The sequence below is a fragment of the Oncorhynchus nerka genome, linkage group LG16, assembly GCF_034236695.1.
Source record: "Oncorhynchus nerka isolate Pitt River linkage group LG16, Oner_Uvic_2.0, whole genome shotgun sequence".
Taxonomy (NCBI): domain Eukaryota; kingdom Metazoa; phylum Chordata; class Actinopteri; order Salmoniformes; family Salmonidae; genus Oncorhynchus; species Oncorhynchus nerka.
This window is the reverse complement of record NC_088411.1, coordinates 50,398,976-50,418,578: the sequence shown is the minus strand read 5'-3', so window position 1 is coordinate 50,418,578 and position 19,603 is coordinate 50,398,976. Positions and strand designations below refer to the sequence as shown.

Below are 19,603 nucleotides of genomic sequence, written 5' to 3'. Positions count from 1 at the left end.
GAACAGTGGGGTCCTAGACACCCCAACAGGAACAGTGGGGTCCTAAAGACACCCCAACAGGAACAGTGGGGTCCTAGACACCCCAACAGGAACAGTGGGGTACTAGACACCCCAACAGGAACAGTGGGGTCCTAGACACCCCAACAGGAACAGTGGGGTACTAAAGACACCCCAACAGGAACAGCGGGGTCCTAAAGACACCCCAACAGGAACAGTGGGGTCCTAGACACCCCAACAGGAACAGTGGGGTCCTAGACACCCCAACAGGAACAGTGGGGTCCTAGACACCCCAACAGGAACAGTGGGGTCCTAGACACCCCAACAGGAACAGTGGGGTCCTAGACACCCCAACAGGAACAGTGGGGTACTAGACACCCCAACAGGAACAGTGGGGTACTAGACACCCCAACAGGAACAGTGGGGTCCTAGACACCCCAACAGGAACAGTGGGGTACTAAAGACACCCCAACAGGAACAGCGGGGTCCTAAAGACACCCCAACAGGAACAGTGGGGTCCTAGACACCCCAACAGGAACAGTGGGGTCCTAAAGACACCCCAACAGGAACAGTGGGGTCCTAAAGACACCCCAACAGGAACAGTGGGGTCCTAAAGACACCCCAACAGGAACAGTGGGGTCCTAAAGACACCCCAACAGGAACAGTGGGGTCCTAAAGACACCCCAACAGGAACAGTGGGGTCCTAAAGACACCCCAACAGGAACAGTGGGGTCCTAAAGACACCCCAACAGGAACAGTGGGGTCCTAAAGACACCCCAACAGGAACAGTGGGGTCCTAAAGACACCCCAACAGGAACAGTGGGGTCCTAAAGACACCCCAACAGGAACAGTGGGGTCCTAAAGACACCCCAACAGGAACAGTGGGGTCCTAAAGACACCCCAACAGGAACAGTGGGGTCCTAAAGACACCCCAACAGGAACAGTGGGGTCCTAAAGACACCCCAACAGGAACAGTGGGGTCCTAAAGACACCCCAACAGGAACAGTGGGGTCCTAAAGACACCCCAACAGGAACAGTGGGGTCCTAAAGACACCCCAACAGGAACAGCGGGGTCCTAAAGACACCCCAACAGGAACAGCGGGGTCCTAAAGACACCCCAACAGGAACAGTGGGGTCCTAAAGACACCCCAACAGGAACAGTGGGGTCCTAAAGACACCCCAACAGGAACAGTGGGGTCCTAGACACCCAACAGGAACAGTGGGGTCCTAGACACCCCAACAGGAACAGTGGGGTCCTAGACACCCCAACAGGAACAGTGGGGTCCTAGACACCCCAACAGGAACAGTGGGGTACTAGACACCCCAACAGGAACAGTGGGGTCCTAGACACCCCAACAGGAACAGTGGGGTACTAAAGACACCCCAACAGGAACAGCGGGGTCCTAAAGACACCCCAACAGGAACAGTGGGGTCCTAGACACCCCAACAGGAACAGTGGGGTCCTAGACACCCCAACAGGAACAGTGGGGTCCTAGACACCCCAACAGGAACAGTGGGGTCCTAGACACCCCAACAGGAACAGTGGGGTCCTAGACACCCCAACAGGAACAGTGGGGTACTAGACACCCCAACAGGAACAGTGGGGTCCTAGACACCCCAACAGGAACAGTGGGGTACTAAAGACACCCCAACAGGAACAGCGGGGTCCTAAAGACACCCCAACAGGAACAGTGGGGTCCTAGACACCCCAACAGGAACAGTGGGGTCCTAAAGACACCCCAACAGGAACAGTGGGGTCCTAAAGACACCCCAACAGGAACAGTGGGGTCCTAAAGACACCCCAACAGGAACAGTGGGGTCCTAAAGACACCCTAACAGGAACAGTGGGGTCCTAAAGACACCCCAACAGGAACAGTGGGGTCCTAAAGACACCCCAACAGGAACAGTGGGGTCCTAAAGACACCCCAACAGGAACAGTGGGGTCCTAAAGACACCCCAACAGGAACAGTGGGGTCCTAAAGACACCCCAACAGGAACAGTGGGGTCCTAAAGACACCCCAACAGGAACAGTGGGGTCCTAAAGACACCCCAACAGGAACAGTGGGGTCCTAAAGACACCCCAACAGGAACAGTGGGGTCCTAAAGACACCCCAACAGGAACAGTGGGGTACTAAAGACACCCCAACAGGAACAGCGGGGTCCTAAAGACACCCCAACAGGAACAGTGGGGTCCTAGACACCCCCACAGGAACAGTGGGGTCCTAAAGACACCCCAACAGGAACAGTGGGGTCCTAAAGACACCCCAACAGGAACAGTGGGGTCCTAAAGACACCCCAACAGGAACAGTGGGGTCCTAAAGACACCCCAACAGGAACAGTGGGGTCCTAAAGACACCCCAACAGGAACAGTGGGGTCCTAGACACCCCAACAGGAACAGTGGGGTCCTAGACACCCCAACAGGAACAGTGGGGTCCTAAAGACACCCCAACAGGAACAGTGGGGTCCTAAAGACACCCCAACAGGAACAGTGGGGTCCTAAAGACACCCCAACAGGAACAGTGGGGTCCTAGACACCCCAACAGGAACAGTGGGGTCCTAGACACCCCAACAGGAACAGTGGGGTCCTAGACACCCCAACAGGAACAGTGGGGTCCTAGACACCCCAACAGGAACAGTGGGGTACTAGACACCCCAACAGGAACAGTGGGGTCCTAGACACCCCAACAGGAACAGTGGGGTACTAAAGACACCCCAACAGGAACAGCGGGGTCCTAAAGACACCCCAACAGGAACAGTGGGGTCCTAGACACCCCAACAGGAACAGTGGGGTCCTAGACACCCCAACAGGAACAGTGGGGTCCTAGACACCCCAACAGGAACAGTGGGGTCCTAGACACCCCAACAGGAACAGTGGGGTACTAGACACCCCAACAGGAACAGTGGGGTCCTAGACACCCCAACAGGAACAGTGGGGTACTAAAGACACCCCAACAGGAACAGCGGGGTCCTAAAGACACCCCAACAGGAACAGTGGGGTCCTAGACACCCCAACAGGAACAGTGGGGTCCTAAAGACACCCCAACAGGAACAGTGGGGTCCTAAAGACACCCCAACAGGAACAGTGGGGTCCTAAAGACACCCCAACAGGAACAGTGGGGTCCTAAAGACACCCCAACAGGAACAGTGGGGTCCTAAAGACACCCCAACAGGAACAGTGGGGTCCTAAAGACACCCCAACAGGAACAGTGGGGTCCTAAAGACACCCCAACAGGAACAGTGGGGTCCTAAAGACACCCCAACAGGAACAGTGGGGTCCTAAAGACACCCCAACAGGAACAGTGGGGTCCTAAAGACACCCCAACAGGAACAGTGGGGTCCTAAAGACACCCCAACAGGAACAGTGGGGTCCTAAAGACACCCCAACAGGAACAGTGGGGTCCTAAAGACACCCCAACAGGAACAGTGGGGTCCTAAAGACACCCCAACAGGAACAGTGGGGTACTAAAGACACCCCAACAGGAACAGCGGGGTCCTAAAGACACCCCAACAGGAACAGTGGGGTACTAAAGACACCCCAACAGGAACAGCGGGATCCTAAAGACACCCCAACAGGAACAGTGGGGTCCTAGACACCCCAACAGGAACAGTGGGGTCCTAAAGACACCCCAACAGGAACAGTGGGGTCATAAAGACACCCCAACAGGAACAGTGGGGTCATAAAGACACCCCAACAGGAACAGTGGGGTACTAAAGACACCCCAACAGGAACAGCGGGATCCTAAAGACACCCCAACAGGAACAGTGGGGTCCTAAAGACACCCCAACAGGAACAGTGGGGTCCTAGACACCCCAACAGGAACAGTGGGGTCCTAGACACCCCAACAGGAACAGTGGGGTCCTAAAGACACCCCAACAGGAACAGTGGGGTACTAAAGACACCCCAACAGGAACAGCGGGGTCCTAAAGACACCCCAACAGGAACAGTGGGGTACTAAAGACACCCCAACAGGAACAGCGGGATCCTAAAGACACCCCAACAGGAACAGTGGGGTCCTAGACACCCCAACAGGAACAGTGGGGTCCTAAAGACACCCCAACAGGAACAGTGGGGTCCTAAAGACACCCCAACAGGAACAGTGGGGTACTAAAGACACCCCAAAAGGAACAGTGGGGTACTAAAGACACCCCAACAGGAACAGGGGGGTACTAAAGACACCCCAACAGGAACAGTGGGGTCCTAAAGACACCCCAACAGGAACAGTGGGGTCCTAAAGAAACCCCAACAGGAACAGTGCTAAAGACACCCCAACAGGAACAGTGGGGTACTAAAGACACCCCAACAGGAACAGTGGGGTCATAAAGACACCCCAACAGGAACAGTGGGGTCATAAAGACACCCCAACAGGAACAGTGGGGTCCTAAAGACACCCCAACAGGAACAGTGGGGTCATAAAGACACCCCAACAGGAACAGTGGGGTCCTAAAGACACCCCAACAGGAACAGCGGGGTCCTAAAGACACCCCAACAGGAACAGTGGGATACTAAAGACACCCCAACAGGAACAGTGCTAAAGACACCCCAACAGGAACAGTGGGGTCCTAAAGACACCCCAACAGGAACAGCGGGGTCCTAAAGACACCCCAACAGGAACAGTGGGGTCCTAAAGACACCCCAACAGGAACAGTGCTAAAGACACCCCAACAGGAACAGTGGGGTCCTAAAGACACCCAAATAGGAACAGTGGGGTCCTAAAGACACCCCAACAGGAACAGTGCTAAAGACACCCCAACAGGAACAGTGGGGTCCTAAAGACACCCAACAGGAACAGTGGGGTCCTAAAGACACCCAAATAGGAACAGTGGGGTACTAAAGACACCCCAACAGGAACAGTGGGGTCCTAAAGACACCCCAACATGAACAGTGGGGTCCTAAAGACACCCCAACAGGAACAGTGGGGTCCTAAAGACACCCCAACAGGAACAGTGGGGCCATAAAGACACCCCAACAGGAACAGTGGGGTACTAAAGACACCACAACAGGAACAGCGGGGTACTAAAGACACCCCAACAGGAACAGTGCTAAAGACACCCCAACAGGAACAGTGGGGTCCTAAAGACACCCAAATAGGAACAGCGGGGTCCTAAAGACACCCCAACAGGAACAGCGGGGTACTAAAGACACCCCAACAGGAACAGTGCTAAAGACACCCCAACAGGAACAGTGGGGTCCTAAAGACACCCCAACAGGAACAGCGGGGTACTAAAGACACCCCAACAGGAACAGTGGGGTCCTAAAGACACCCCAACAGGAACAGTGGGGTACTAAAGACACCCCAAAAGGAACAGTGGGGTACTAAAGACACCCCAACAGGAACAGGGGGGTACTAAAGACACCCCAACAGGAACAGTGGGGTCCTAAAGACACCCCCAACAGGAACAGTGGGGCACTAAAGACACCCCAACAGGAACAGTGCTAAAGACACCCCAACAGGAACAGTGGGGTCCTAAAGACACCCCAACAGGAACAGCGGGGTACTAAAGACACCCCAACAGGAACAGTGGGGTGCTAAAGACACCCCAACAGGAACAGTGGGGTACTAAGGACACCCCAAAAGGAACAGTGGGGTACTAAAGACACCCCAACAGGAACAGTGGGGTCCTAAAGACACCCCCAACAGGAACAGTGGGGCACTAAAGACACCCCAACAGGAACAGGGGGGTACTAAAGACACCCCAACAGGAACAGTGGGGTCCTAAAGACACCCCCAACAGGAACAGTGGGGCACTAAAGACACCCCAACAGGAACAGTGCTAAAGACACCCCAACAGGAACAGTGGGGTCCTAAAGACACCCCCAACAGGAACAGTGGGGCACTAAAGACACCCCAACAGGAACAGTGCTAAAGACACCCCAACAGGAACAGTGGGGTCCTAAAGACACCCCAACAGGAACAGCGGGGTACTAAAGACACCCCAACAGGAACAGTGGGGTCCTAAAGACACCCCAACAGGAACAGTGGGGTACTAAAGACACCCCAAAAGGAACAGTGGGGTACTAAAGACACCCCAACAGGAACAGGGGGGTACTAAAGACACCCCAACAGGAACAGTGGGGTCCTAAAGACACCCCCAACAGGAACAGTGGGGCACTAAAGACACCCCAACAGGAACAGTGCTAAAGACACCCCAACAGGAACAGTGGGGTCCTAAAGACCCCCCAACAGGAACAGTGGGGTCCTAAAGACACCCCAACAGGAACAGTGCTAAAGACACCCCAACAGGAACAGTGGGGTCCTAAAGACACCCAACAGGAACAGTGGGGTCCTAAAGACACCCAACAGGAACAGTGGGGTCCTAAAGACACCCAACAGGAACAGTGGGGTCCTAGACACCCCAACAGGAACAGTAGGGTCCTAAAGACACCCCAACAGGAACAGGGGGGTCCTAAAGACACCCCAACAGGAACAGGGGGGTCCTAAAGACACCCCAACAGGAACAGTGGGGTCCTAAAGACACCCCAACAGGAACAGTGGGGTCCTAAAGACACCCCAACAGGAACAGTGGGGTCCTAGACACCCCAACAGGAACAGTAGGGTCCTAAAGACACCCCAACAGGAACAGTGGGGTACTAAAGACACCCTAACAGGAACAGTGGGGTCCTAAAGACACCCCAACAGGAACAGTGGGGTCCTAAAGACACCCCAACAGGAACAGTGCTAAAGACACCCCAACAGGAACAGTGGGGTCCTAAAGACACCCCAACAGGAACAGTGGGGTCCTAAAGACACCCAACAGGAACAGTGGGGTCCTAAAGACACCCAACAGGAACAGTGGGGCCCTAAATAAACACCAACAGGAAGAGTGGGGTCCTAAAGACACCCCAACGGGAACAGTGGGGTCCTAAAGACACCCCAACAGGAACAGTGGGGTCCTAAAGACACTCCAACAGGAACAGTGGGGTACTAAAGACACCCCAACAGGAACAGTGGGGTCCTAAAGACACCCAACAGGAACAGTGGGGTCCTAAAGACACCCCAACAGGAACAGTGCTAAAGACACCCCAACAGGAACAGTGGGGTCCTAAAGACACCCAACAGGAACAGTGGGGTCCTAAAGACACCCAACAGGAACAGTGGGGTCCTAAAGACACCCAACAGGAACAGTGGGGTCCTAAAGACACCCAACAGGAACAGTGGGGTCCTAGACACCCCAACAGGAACAGTAGGGTCCTAAAGACACCCCAACAGGAACAGGGGGGTCCTAAAGACACCCCAACAGGAACAGGGGGGTCCTAAAGACACCCCAACAGGAACAGGGGGGTCCTAAAGACACCCCAACAGGAACAGTGGGGTCCTAAAGACACCCCAACAGGAACAGTGGGGTCCTAAAGACACCCCAACAGGAACAGGGGGGTCCTAAAGACACCCCAACAGGAACAGTGGGGTCCTAAAGACACCCCAACAGGAACAGTGGGGTCCTAAAGACACCCCAACAGGAACAGTAGGGTCCTAAAGACACCCCAACAGGAACAGGGGGGTCCTAAAGACACCCCAACAGGAACAGTGGGGTCCTAAAGACACCCCAACAGGAACAGGGGGTCCTAAAGACACCCCAACAGGAACAGGGGGGTCCTAAAGACACCCCAACAGGAACAGTGGGGTCCTAAAGACACCCCAACAGGAACAGTGGGGTCCTAAAGACACCCCAACAGGAACAGTGCTAAAGACACCCCAACAGGAACAGGGGGGTCCTAAAGACACCCCAACAGGAACAGTGGGGCCCTAAAGACACCCCAACAGGAACAGTGGGGCCCTAAAGACACCCCAACAGGAACAGTGGGGTCCTAAAGACACCCCAACAGGAACAGTGGGGTCCTAAAGACACCCCAACAGGAACAGTGGGGCCCTAAAGACACCCCAACAGGAACAGGGGGGTCCTAAAGACACCCCAACAGGAACAGTGGGGTCCTAGACACCCCAACAGGAACAGTGGGGTCCTAGACACCCCAACAGGAACAGGGGGGTCCTAAAGACACCCCAACAGGAACAGTGGGGTCCTAGACACCCCAACAGGAACAGTGGGGTCCTAAAGACACCCCAACAGGAACAGTGGGGTCTTAAAGACACCCCAACAGGAACAGTGCTAAAGACACCCCAACAGCAACAGTGGGGTCCTAAAGACACCCCAACAGCAACAGTGGGGTCCTAAAGACACCCCAACAGGAACAGTGGGGCCCTAAAGACACCCCAACAGGAACAGTGGGGTCCTAGACACCCCAACAGGAACAGGGGGGTCCTAAAGACACCCCAACAGGAACAGTGGGGTCCTAGACACCCCAACAGGAACAGTGGGGTCCTAAAGACACCCCAACAGGAACAGTGGGGCCCTAAAGACACCCCAACAGGAACAGTGGGGTCCTAAAGACACCCCAACAGGAACAGTGGGGTACTAAAGACACCCCAACAGGAACAGTGGGGTCATAAAGACACCCCAACAGGAACAGTGGGGTCCTAAAGACACCCCAACAGGAACAGCGGGGTCCTAAAGACACCCCAACAGGAACAGTGGGATACTAAAGACACCCCAACAGGAACAGTGCTAAAGACACCCCAACAGGAACAGTGGGGTCCTAAAGACACCCCAACAGGAACAGCGGGGTCCTAAAGACACCCCAACAGGAACAGTGGGGTCCTAAAGACACCCCAACAGGAACAGCGGGGTACTAAAGACACCCCAACAGGAACAGTGCTAAAGACACCCCAACAGGAACAGTGGGGTCCTAAAGACACCCAAATAGGAACAGTGGGGTCCTAAAGACACCCCAACAGGAAGTGCTAAAGACACCCCAACAGGAACAGTGGGGTCCTAAAGACACCCAACAGGAACAGTGGGGTCCTAAAGACACCCAAATAGGAACAGTGGGGTACTAAAGACACCCCAACAGGAACAGTGCTAAAGACACCCCAACAGGAACAGTGGGGTACTAAAGACACCCCAACAGGAACAGTGGGGTCCTAAAGACACCCCAACAGGAACAGTGGGGTCCTAAAGACACCCAAATAGGAACAGTGGGGTACTAAAGACACCCCAACAGGAACAGTGCTAAAGACACCCCAACAGGAACAGTGGGGTACTAAAGACACCCCAACAGGAACAGTGGGGTCCTAAAGACACCCCAACAGGAACAGTGGGGTCCTAAAGACACCCCAACAGGAACAGTGGGGTACTAAAGACACCCCAAAAGGAACAGTGGGGTCCTAAAGACACCCCAACAGGAACAGTGCTAAAGACACCCCAACAGGAACAGTGGGGCCCTAAAGACACCCCAACAGGAACAGTGGGGCCCTAAAGACACCCCAACAGGAACAGTGGGGCCCTAAAGACACCCCAACAGGAACAGTGGGGTCCTAAAGACACCCCAACAGGAACAGTGGGGTCCTAAAGACACCCCAACAGGAACAGTGGGGTCCTAAAGACACCCCAACAGGAACAGTGGGGTCCTAAAGACACCCCAACAGGAACAGTGGGGTCCTAAAGACACCCCAACAGGAACAGTGGGGTCCTAAAGACACCCCAACAGGAACAGTGGGGTCCTAAAGACACCCCAACAGGACAGTGGGGTCCTAGACACCCCAACAGGAACAGTGGGGTCCTAAAGACACCCCAACAGGAACAGTGGGGTCCTAGAAACCCCAACAGGAACAGTAGGGTCCTAAAGACACCCCAACAGGAACAGTGGGGTCCTAAAGACACCCCAACAGGAACAGTGGGGTCCTAAAGACACCCCAACAGGAACAGTGGGGTCCTAAAGACACCCCAACAGGAACAGGGGGGTCCTAAAGACACCCCAACAGGAACAGGGGGGTCCTAAAGACACCCCAACAGGAACAGTGGGGCCCTAAAGACACCCCAACAGGAACAGTGGGGCCCTAAAGACACCCCAACAGGAACAGTGGGGTCCTAAAGACACCCCAACAGGAACAGTGGGGTCCTAAAGACACCCCAACAGGAACAGTGGGGTCCTAAAGACACCCCAACAGGAACAGGGGGGTCCTAAAGACACCCCAACAGGAACAGTGGGGCCCTAAAGACACCCCAACAGGAACAGGGGGGTCCTAAAGACACCTCAACAGGAACAGTGGGGTCCTAGACACCCCAACAGGAACAGGGGGGTCCTAAAGACACCCCAACAGGAACAATGGGGTCCTAGACACCCCAACAGGAACAGTGGGGTCCTAAAGACACCCCAACAGGAACAGTGGGGTCTTAAAGACACCCCAACAGGAACAGTGCTAAAGACACCCCAACAGCAACAGTGGGGTCCTAAAGACACCCCAACAGCAACAGTGGGGTCCTAAAGACACCCCAACAGGAACAGTGGGGCCCTAAAGACACCCCAACAGGAACAGTGGGGTCCTAGACACCCCAACAGGAACAGTGGGGTCCTAGACACCCCAACAGGAACAGGGGGGTCCTAAAGACACCCCAACAGGAACAGGGGGGTCCTAAAGACACCCCAACAGGAACAGTGGGGTCCTAGACACCCCAACAGGAACAGTGGGGTCCTAAAGACACCCCAACAGGAACAGTGGGGCCCTAAAGACACCCCAACAGGAACAGTGGGGTCCTAAAGACACCCCAACAGGAACAGTGGGGTCCTAAAGACACCCCAACAGGAACAGGGGGGTCCTAAAGACACCCCAACAGGAACAGTGGGGTCTTAAAGACACCCCAACAGGAACAGTGGGGTCCTAAAGACACCCCAACAGGAACAGTGGGGTCCTAAAGACACCCCAACAGGAACAGTGGGGTCCTAAAGACACCCCAACAGGAACAGTGGGGTCCTAAAGACACCCCAACAGGAACAGTGGGGTCCTAAAGACACCCCAACAGGACAGTGGGGTCCTAGACACCCCAACAGGAACAGTGGGGTCCTAAAGACACCCCAACAGGAACAGTGGGGTCCTAGACACCCCAACAGGAACAGTGGGGTCCTAAAGACACCCCCCATGTGACAGGGAGACTGAAAGGTCACAGAGGAGAGAACCGCAGTCAACAGAACATAATTACAGAAAAGAAAGATGGAACATTTGAATTCAGACACTTTTCCTATAATGAATGCATTGACATGAGCCTTTTATTCAACACTGCCATTAAACTACAATGCAAGGTAAAGGGTTGAAAAATGCAACGGGTGTTTGTGTGTGCCATTACGCTGTGTCTGTCTGTCTCTTACAGGCTGAGTGGCTACGTCGTCCCTCTGGTGGGAGCTGAGCAGTAGCAGTGTTCAGCCAGCTGTTGGTCTCTGTATCAAACACCTTTATCTTGTTGCAGTAGATCTCATTATTAGAGTGGAACGGACCGAAGCGATCTGCTCTGCCTCCAAACACAAACATCTTAGTGCCAATGATGGTGGCAGAGTGGAAGTCCCTCCAACGAGCTGGAGTACCCTGAGAGAAGAGGAGAGAGGGGAGGAGAGACTTAGTGGTGATGGAGTACCCTAGAGAGAACAGAGAGAAGAGGAGAGAGGGGAGGAGAGACTTAGTGGTGATGGAGTACCCTAGAGAGAACAGAGAGAAGAGGAGGGTGGGGAGTAGAGACTTAGTGGTGATGGAGTACCCTAGAGAGAACAGAGAGAAGAGGAGAGAGGGGAGGAGAGACTTAGTGGTGATGGAGTACCCTAGAGAGAACAGAGAGAAGAGGAGAGAGGGGAGGAGAGACTTAGTGGTGATGGAGTACCCTAGACAGAACAGAGAGATAGGGGAGGAGAGACTTGGTGGTGATGGAGTACCCTAGAGAGAACAGAGAGAAGAGGAGAGAGGGGAGGAGAGACTTAGTGGTGATGGAGTACCCTAGAGAAAACAGAGAGAAGAGGAGGGTGGGGAGTAGAGACTTAGTGGTGATGGAGTACCCTAGACAGAACAGAGAGAAGAGGAGAGAGGGGAGTAGAGACTTAGTGGTGATGGAGTACCCTAGACAGAACAGAGAGAAGAGGAGAGACTTAGTGGTGATGGAGTACCCTAGACAGAACAGAGAGATAGGGGAGGAGAGACTTAGTGGTGATGGAGTACCCTAGACAGAACAGAGAGATAGGGGAGGAGAGACTTAGTGGTGATGGAGTACCCTAGAGAAAACAGAGAGAAGAGGAGAGACTTAGTGGTGATGGAGTACCCTAGACAGAACAGAGAGAAGAGGAGAGACTTAGTGGTGATGGAGTACCCTAGACAGAACAGAGAGGAGAGGAGAGAAGGGAGGAGAGACTTAGTGGTGATGGAGTACCCTAGACAGAACAGAGAGGAGAGACTTAGTGGTGATTGAGTACCCTAGACAGAACAGAGAGATAGGGGAGGAGAGACTTAGTGGTGATGGAGTACCCTAGAGAGAACAGAGAGAAGAGGAGAGAGGGGAGGAGAGACTTAGTGGTGATGGAGTACCCTAGACAGAACAGAGAGATAGGGGAGGAGAGACTTAGTGGTGATGGAGTACCCTAGACAGAACAGAGAGATAGGGGAGGAGAGACTTAGTGGTGATGGAGTACCCTAGAGAGAACAGAGAGAAGAGGAGAGAGGGGAGGAGAGACTTAGTGGTGATGGAGTACCCTAGACAGAACAGAGAGATAGGGGAGGAGAGACTTAGTGGTGATGGAGTACCCTAGAGAGAACAGAGAGAAGAGGAGAGACTTAGTGGTGATGGAGTACCCTAGACAGAACAGAGAGATAGGGGAGGAGAGACTTAGTGGTGATGGAGTACCCTAGACAGAACAGAGAGATAGGGGAGGAGAGACTTAGTGGTGATGGAGTACCCTAGAGAGAACAGAGAGAAGAGGAGAGACTTAGTGGTGATGGAGTACCCTAGACAGAACAGAGAGATAGGGGAGGAGAGACTTAGTGGTGATGGAGTACCCTAGAGAGAACAGAGAGAAGAGGAGAGAGGGGAGGAGAGACTTAGTGGTGATGGAGTACCCTAGACAGAACAGAGAGATAGGGGAGGAGAGACTTAGTGGTGATGGAGTACCCTAGACAGAACAGAGAGATAGGGGAGGAGAGACTTAGTGGTGATGGAGTACCCTAGACAGAACAGAGAGAAGAGGAGAGACTTAGTGGTGATGGAGTACCCTAGAGAGAACAGAGAGAAGAGGAGAGAGGGGAGGAGAGACTTAGTGGTGATGGAGTACCCTAGACAGAACAGAGAGATAGGGGAGGAGAGACTTAGTGGTGATGGAGTACCCTAGAGAGAACAGAGAGAAGAGGAGAGACTTAGTGGTGATGGAGTACCCTAGACAGAACAGAGAGATAGGGGAGGAGAGACTTAGTGGTGATGGAGTACCCTAGAGAGAACAGAGAGAAGAGGAGAGACTTAGTGGTGATGGAGTACCCTAGACAGAACAGAGAGATAGGGGAGGAGAGACTTAGTGGTGATGGAGTACCCTAGACAGAACAGAGAGATAGGGGAGGAGAGACTTAGTGGTGATGGAGTACCCTAGACAGAACAGAGAGAAGAGGAGAGACTTAGTGGTGATGGAGTACCCTAGACAGAACAGAGAGATAGGGGAGGAGAGACTTAGTGGTGATGGAGTACCCTAGACAGAACAGAGAGAAGAGGAGAGACTTAGTGGTAATAATGGTGGCAGAGTGGAAGTCTCTCTAATGAGCCTAAAGAGGAGAGAGAGAGAAAGGGGGAGAGGAGAGATGAAGAGGGGAGCGGAAAGCAGAGAGGAGAGCAGAGAGGAGAAGGTAGCAGGAGTACCCTGGGGAGAGGAGTTGAAGGAGAGTTTTGGTGATGATAGTGGCAGGAGTACCCTGGGGAGAGGAGTTGGGAGAGGGGGAGGGGTTGGTGATGATAGTGACAGGAGAACCCTGGGGAGAGGAGGTGGGAGAGGGGGAGAGGGTTGGTGATGATGGTGGCAGGAGAACCCTGGGGAGGAGTTGGGAGAGGGTAGGTGATGACGATGACCGGAGTACCCTGGGGAGAGGAGTTGGGAGAGGGTTGGTGATGATAGTGACAGGAGTACCCTGGGGAGGAGTTGGGAGAGGGGAGAGGGTTGGTGATGATAGTGGCAGGAGTAACCTGGGGAGGAGTTGGGAGAGGGGGAGAGGGTTGGTGATGACGATCGCAGGAGAACCCTGGGGAGAGGAGTTGGGAGAGGGGGAGAGGGTTGGTGATGACGATCGCAAGAGAACCCTGGGGAGATGGTGATGATAGTGACAGGAGTACCCTGGGGAGGAGTTGGGAGAGGGTAGGTGATGACGATGACCGGAGTACCCTGGGGAGAGGAGTTGGGAGAGGGTTGGTGATGACGATGGCAGGAGTACCCTGGGGAGAGGAGTTGGGAGAGGGGGAGAGGGTTGGTGATGATAGTGGCAGGAGAACCCTGGGGAGAGGAGTTGGGAGAGGGGGAGAGGGATGGTGATGATGGTGGCAGGAGAACCCTGGGTAGAGGAGTTGGGAGAGGAGTTGGGAGAGGGTTGGTGATGACGATGGCAGGAGTACCCTGGGTAGAGGAGTTGGGAGAGGGGGAGAGGGTTGGTGATGATAGTGACAGGAGTACCCTGGGGAGAGGAGTTGGGAGAGGGGGAGAGGGTTGGTGATGATAGTGACAGGAGTACCCTGGGGAGAGGAGTTGGGAGAGGGTTGGTGATGATAGTGACAGGAGTACCCTGGGGAGAGGAGTTGGGAGAGGGTTGGTGATGACGATCGCAGGAGAACCCTGGGGAGAGGAGTTGGGAGAGGGTTGGTGATGATAGTGACAGACGAACCCTGGGGAGAGGAGTTGGGAGAGGGGGAGAGGGATGGTGATGATAGTGACAGGAGAACCCTGGGGAGAGGAGTTGGGAGAGGGTTGGTGATGATAGTGACAGGAGTACCCTGGGGAGAGGAGTTGGGAGAGGGGGAGAGGGTTGGTGATGATAGTGACAGGAGTACCCTGGGGAGAGGAGTTGGGAGAGGGTTGGTGATGATAGTGACAGGAGTACCCTGGGGAGAGGAGTTGGGAGAGGGTTGGTGATGACGATCGCAGGAGAACCCTGGGGAGAGGAGTTGGGAGAGGGTTGGTGATGATAGTGACAGACGAACCCTGGGGAGAGGAGTTGGGAGAGGGGGAGAGGGATGGTGATGATAGTGACAGGAGAACCCTGGGGAGAGGAGTTGGGAGAGGGTTGGTGATGATGGTGGCAGGAGAACCCTGGGGAGAGGAGTTGGGAGAGGGTTGGTGATGATGGTGGCAGGAGTACCCTGGGGAGCAGTTGGGAGAGGGGGAGAGGGATGGTGATGATGGTGGCAGGAGTACCCTGGGGAGAGGAGTTGGGAGAGGGTTGGTGATGATGGTGGCAGGAGTACCCTGGGGAGAGGAGTTGGGAGAGGGTTGGTGATGATGGTGGCAGGAGTAACCTGGGGAGAGGAGTTGGGAGAGGGTTGGTGATGATAGTGACAGGAGTACCCTGGGGAGGAGTTGGGAGAGGGTTGGTGATGATAGTGACAGGAGAACCCTGGGGAGAGGAGTTGGGAGAGGGTTGGTGATGATGGTGGCAGGAGTACCCTGGGGAGAGGAGTTGGGAGAGGGTTGGTGATGATAGTGACAGGAGTACCCTGGGGAGAGGAGTTGGGAGAGGGGGAGAGGGTTGGTGATGATGGTGGCAGGAATACCCTGGGGAGGAGTTGGGAGAGGGGGAGAGGGTTGGTGATGATAGTGACAGGAGTACCCTGGGGAGAGGAGTTGGGAGAGGGTTGGTGATGATGGTGGCAGGAGTACCCTGGGGAGAGGAGTTGGGAGAGGGTTGGTGATGAGGGTGGCAGGAGTACCCTGGGGAGAGGAGTTGGGAGAGGGTTGGTGATGATGGTGGCAGGAGTACCCTGGGGAGAGGAGGTGGGAGAGGGGGAGAGGGTTGGTGATGATAGTGACAGGAGAACCCTGGGGAGAGGAGTTGGGAGAGGGTTGGTGATGATAGTGGCAGGAGTACCCTGGGGAGAGGAGTTGGGAGAGGGTTGGTGATGATAGTGACAGGAGTACCCTGGGGAGGAGTTGGGAGAGGGTTGGTGATGATAGTGACAGGAGAACCCTGGGGAGAGGAGTTGGGAGAGGGTTGGTGATGATGGTGGCAGGAGTACCCTGGGGAGAGGAGTTGGGAGAGGGTTGGTGATGATAGTGACAGGAGTACCCTGGGGAGAGGAGTTGGGAGAGGGGGAGAGGGTTGGTGATGATGGTGGCAGGAATACCCTGGGGAGGAGTTGGGAGAGGGGGAGAGGGTTGGTGATGATAGTGACAGGAGTACCCTGGGGAGAGGAGTTGGGAGAGGGTTGGTGATGATAGTAGCAGGAATACCCTGGGGAGGAGTTGGGAGAGGGTTGGTGATGATGGTGGCAGGAATACCCTGGGGAGGAGTTGGGAGAGGGGGAGAGGTTTGGTGATGATAGTGGCAGGAATACCCTGGGGAGAGGGTTGGTAATGATAGTGGCAGGAGTACCCTGGGGAGAGGGTTGGTAATGATAGTGGCAGGAGTACCCTGGGGAGAGGGTTGGTAATGATAGTGGCAGGAGTACCCTGGGGAGAGGGTTGGTAATGATAGTGGCAGGAGTACCCTGGGGAGAGGGTTGGTAATGATAGTGGCAGGAGTACCCTGGGGAGAGGGTTGGTAATGATAGTGGCAGGAGTACCCTGGGGAGAGGGTTGGTAATGATAGTGGCAGGAGTACCCTGGGGAGAGGGTTGGTAATGATAGTGGCAGGAGTACCCTGGGGAGAGGGTTGGTAATGATAGTGGCAGGAGTACCCTGGGGAGAGGGTTGGTAATGATAGTGGCAGGAGTACCCTGGGGAGAGGGTTGGTAATGATAGTGGCAGGAGTACCCTGGGGAGAGGGTTGGTAATGATAGTGGCAGGAGTACCCTGGGGAGAGGGTTGGTAATGATAGTGGCAGGAGTACCCTGGGGAGAGGGTTGGTAATGATAGTGGCAGGAGTACCCTGGGGAGAGGGTTGGTAATGATAGTGGCAGGAGTACCCTGGGGAGAGGGTTGGTAATGATAGTGGCAGGAGTACCCTGGGGAGAGGGTTGGTAATGATAGTGGCAGGAGTACCCTGGGGAGAGGGTTGGTAATGATAGTGGCAGGAGTACCCTGGGGAGAGGGTTGGTAATGATAGTGGCAGGAGTACCCTGGGGAGAGGGTTGGTAATGATAGTGGCAGGAGTACCCTGGGGAGAGGGTTGGTAATGATAGTGGCACGATTTCAGATTCAGAAAACGTTAATGTCCTCAGAGGCAATTCATCTCTCAGCAGTCATAAAACATACAACATCTAAAAATGTTCTGTCCAGGTAGAGAGATGGAGGGCTCTGCCCAGGTAGAGAGATGGAGGGCTCTGCCCAGGTAGAGAGATGGAGGGCTCTGTCCAGGTAGAGAGATGGAGGGCTCTGTCCAGGTAGAGAGATGGAGGGCTCTGTCCAGGTAGAGAGATGGAGGGCTCTGTCCAGGTAGAGAGATGGAGGGCTCTGTCCAGGTAGAGAGATGACCAGGTAGAGAGATGGAGGGCTCTGTCCAGGTAGAGAGATGGAGGGCTCTGCCCAGGTAGAGAGATGGAGGGCTCTGCCCAGGTAGAGAGATGGAGGGCTCTGCCCAGGTAGAGAGATGGAGGGCTCTGCCCAGGTAGAGAGATGGAGGGCTCTGTCCAGGTAGAGAGATGGAGGGCTCTGTCCAGGTAGAGAGATGGAGGGCTCTGTCCAGGTAGAGAGATGGAGGGCTCTGTCCAGGTAGAGAGATGGAGGGCTCTGTCCAGGTAGAGAGATGACCAGGTAGAGAGATGACCAGGTAGAGAGATGGAGGGCTCTGTCCAGGTAGAGAGATGGAGGGCTCTGCCCAGGTAGAGAGATGGAGGGCTCTGTCCAGGTAGAGAGATGGAGGGCTCTGTCCAGGTAGAGAGATGGAGGGCTCTGTCCAGGTAGAGAGATGGAGGGCTCTGCCCAGGTAGAGAGATGGAGGGCTCTGTCCAGGTAGAGAGATGGAGGGCTCTGCCCAGGTAGAGAGATGGAGGGCTCTGTCCAGGTAGAGAGATGGAGGGCTCTGCCCAGGTAGAGAGATGGAGGGCTCTGTCCAGGTAGAGAGATGGAGGGCTCTGTCCAGGTAGAGAGATGGAGGGCTCTGCCCAGGTAGAGAGATGGAGGGCTCTGTCCAGGTAGAGAGATGGAGGGCTCTGACCAGGTAGAGAGATGGAGGGCTCTGTCCAGGTAGAGAGATGGAGGGCTCTGACCAGGTAGAGAGATGGAGGGCTCTGTCCAGGTAGAGAGATGGAGGGCTCTGTCCAGGTAGAGAGATGGAGGGCTCTGTCCAGGTAGAGAGATGGAGGGCTCTGTCCAGGTAGAGAGATGGAGGGCTCTGTCCAGGTAGAGAGATGGAGGGCTCTGTCCAGGTAGAGAGATGGAGGGCTCTGTCCAGGTAGAGAGATGGAGGGCTCTGTCCAGGTAGAGAGATGGAGGGCTCTGTCCAGGTAGAGAGATGGAGGGCTCTGTCCAGGTAGAGAGATGGAGGGCTCTGTCCAGGTAGAGAGATGGAGGGCTCTGTCCAGGTAGAGAGATGGAGGGCTCTGTCCAGGTAGAGAGATGGAGGGCTCTGTCCAGGTAGAGAGATGGAGGGCTCTGCCCAGGTAGAGAGATGGAGGGCTCTGCCCAGGTAGAGAGATGGAGGGCTCTGCCCAGGTAGAGAGATGGAGGGCTCTGCCCAGGTAGAGAGATGACCAGGTAGAGAGATGGAGGGCTCTGACCAGGTAGAGAGATGGAGGGCTCTGCCCAGGTAGAGAGATGACCAGGTAGAGAGATGACCAGGTAGAGAGATGGAGGGCTCTGTCCAGGTAGAGAGATGGAGGGCTCTGTCCAGGTAGAGAGATGGAGGGCTCTGTCCAGGTAGAGATGGAGGGCTCTGTCCAGGTAGAGATGGAGGGCTCTGCCCAGGTAGAGAGATGGAGGGCTCTGCCCAGGTAGAGAGATGGAGGGCTCTGTCCAGGTAGAGAGATGGAGGGCTCTGTCCAGGTAGAGAGATGGAGGGCTCTGCCCAGGTAGAGAGATGGAGGGCTCTGCCCAGGTAGAGAGATGGAGGGCTCTGCCCAGGTAGAGAGATGGAGGGCTCTGTCCAGGTAGAGAGATGGAGGGCTCTGTCCAGGTAGAGAGATGGAGGGCTCTGTCCAGGTAGAGAGATGGAGGGCTCTGACCAGGTAGAGAGATGGAGGGCTCTGTCCAGGTAGAGAGATGGAGGGCTCTGCCCAGGTAGAGAGATGGAGGGCTCTGTCCAGGTAGAGAGATGGAGGGCTCTGACCAGGTAGAGAGATGGAGGGCTCTGTCCAGGTAGAGAGATGGAGGGCTCTGACCAGGTAGAGAGATGGAGGGCTCTGTCCAGGTAGAGAGATGGAGGGCTCTGTCCAGGTAGAGAGATGGAGGGCTCTGTCCAGGTAGAGAGATGGAGGGCTCTGTCCAGGTAGAGAGATGGAGGGCTCTGTCCAGGTAGAGAGATGGAGGGCTCTGTCCAGGTAGAGAGATGGAGGGCTCTGTCCAGGTAGAGAGATGGAGGGCTCTGTCCAGGTAGAGAGATGGAGGGCTCTGTCCAGGTAGAGAGATGGAGGGCTCTGTCCAGGTAGAGAGATGGAGGGCTCTGTCCAGGTAGAGAGATG

General features: G+C 55.0%; 1 protein-coding gene across 1 annotated transcript in view; it reads right to left on the bottom strand.

Moving 5' to 3' along the window:
- The window catches only part of LOC115126292 (kelch domain-containing protein 3-like), a 160,944-nt gene that overhangs the window by 83,021 nt on the left and 58,320 nt on the right, over positions 1–19,603 (bottom strand). Inside the window, exon 6 of the mRNA XM_065002725.1 lies at positions 11,196–11,409. Within this exon, the coding sequence (XP_064858797.1) occupies positions 11,196–11,409 (214 nt within the window). The remainder of the gene's footprint in view (positions 1–11,195; positions 11,410–19,603) is intronic.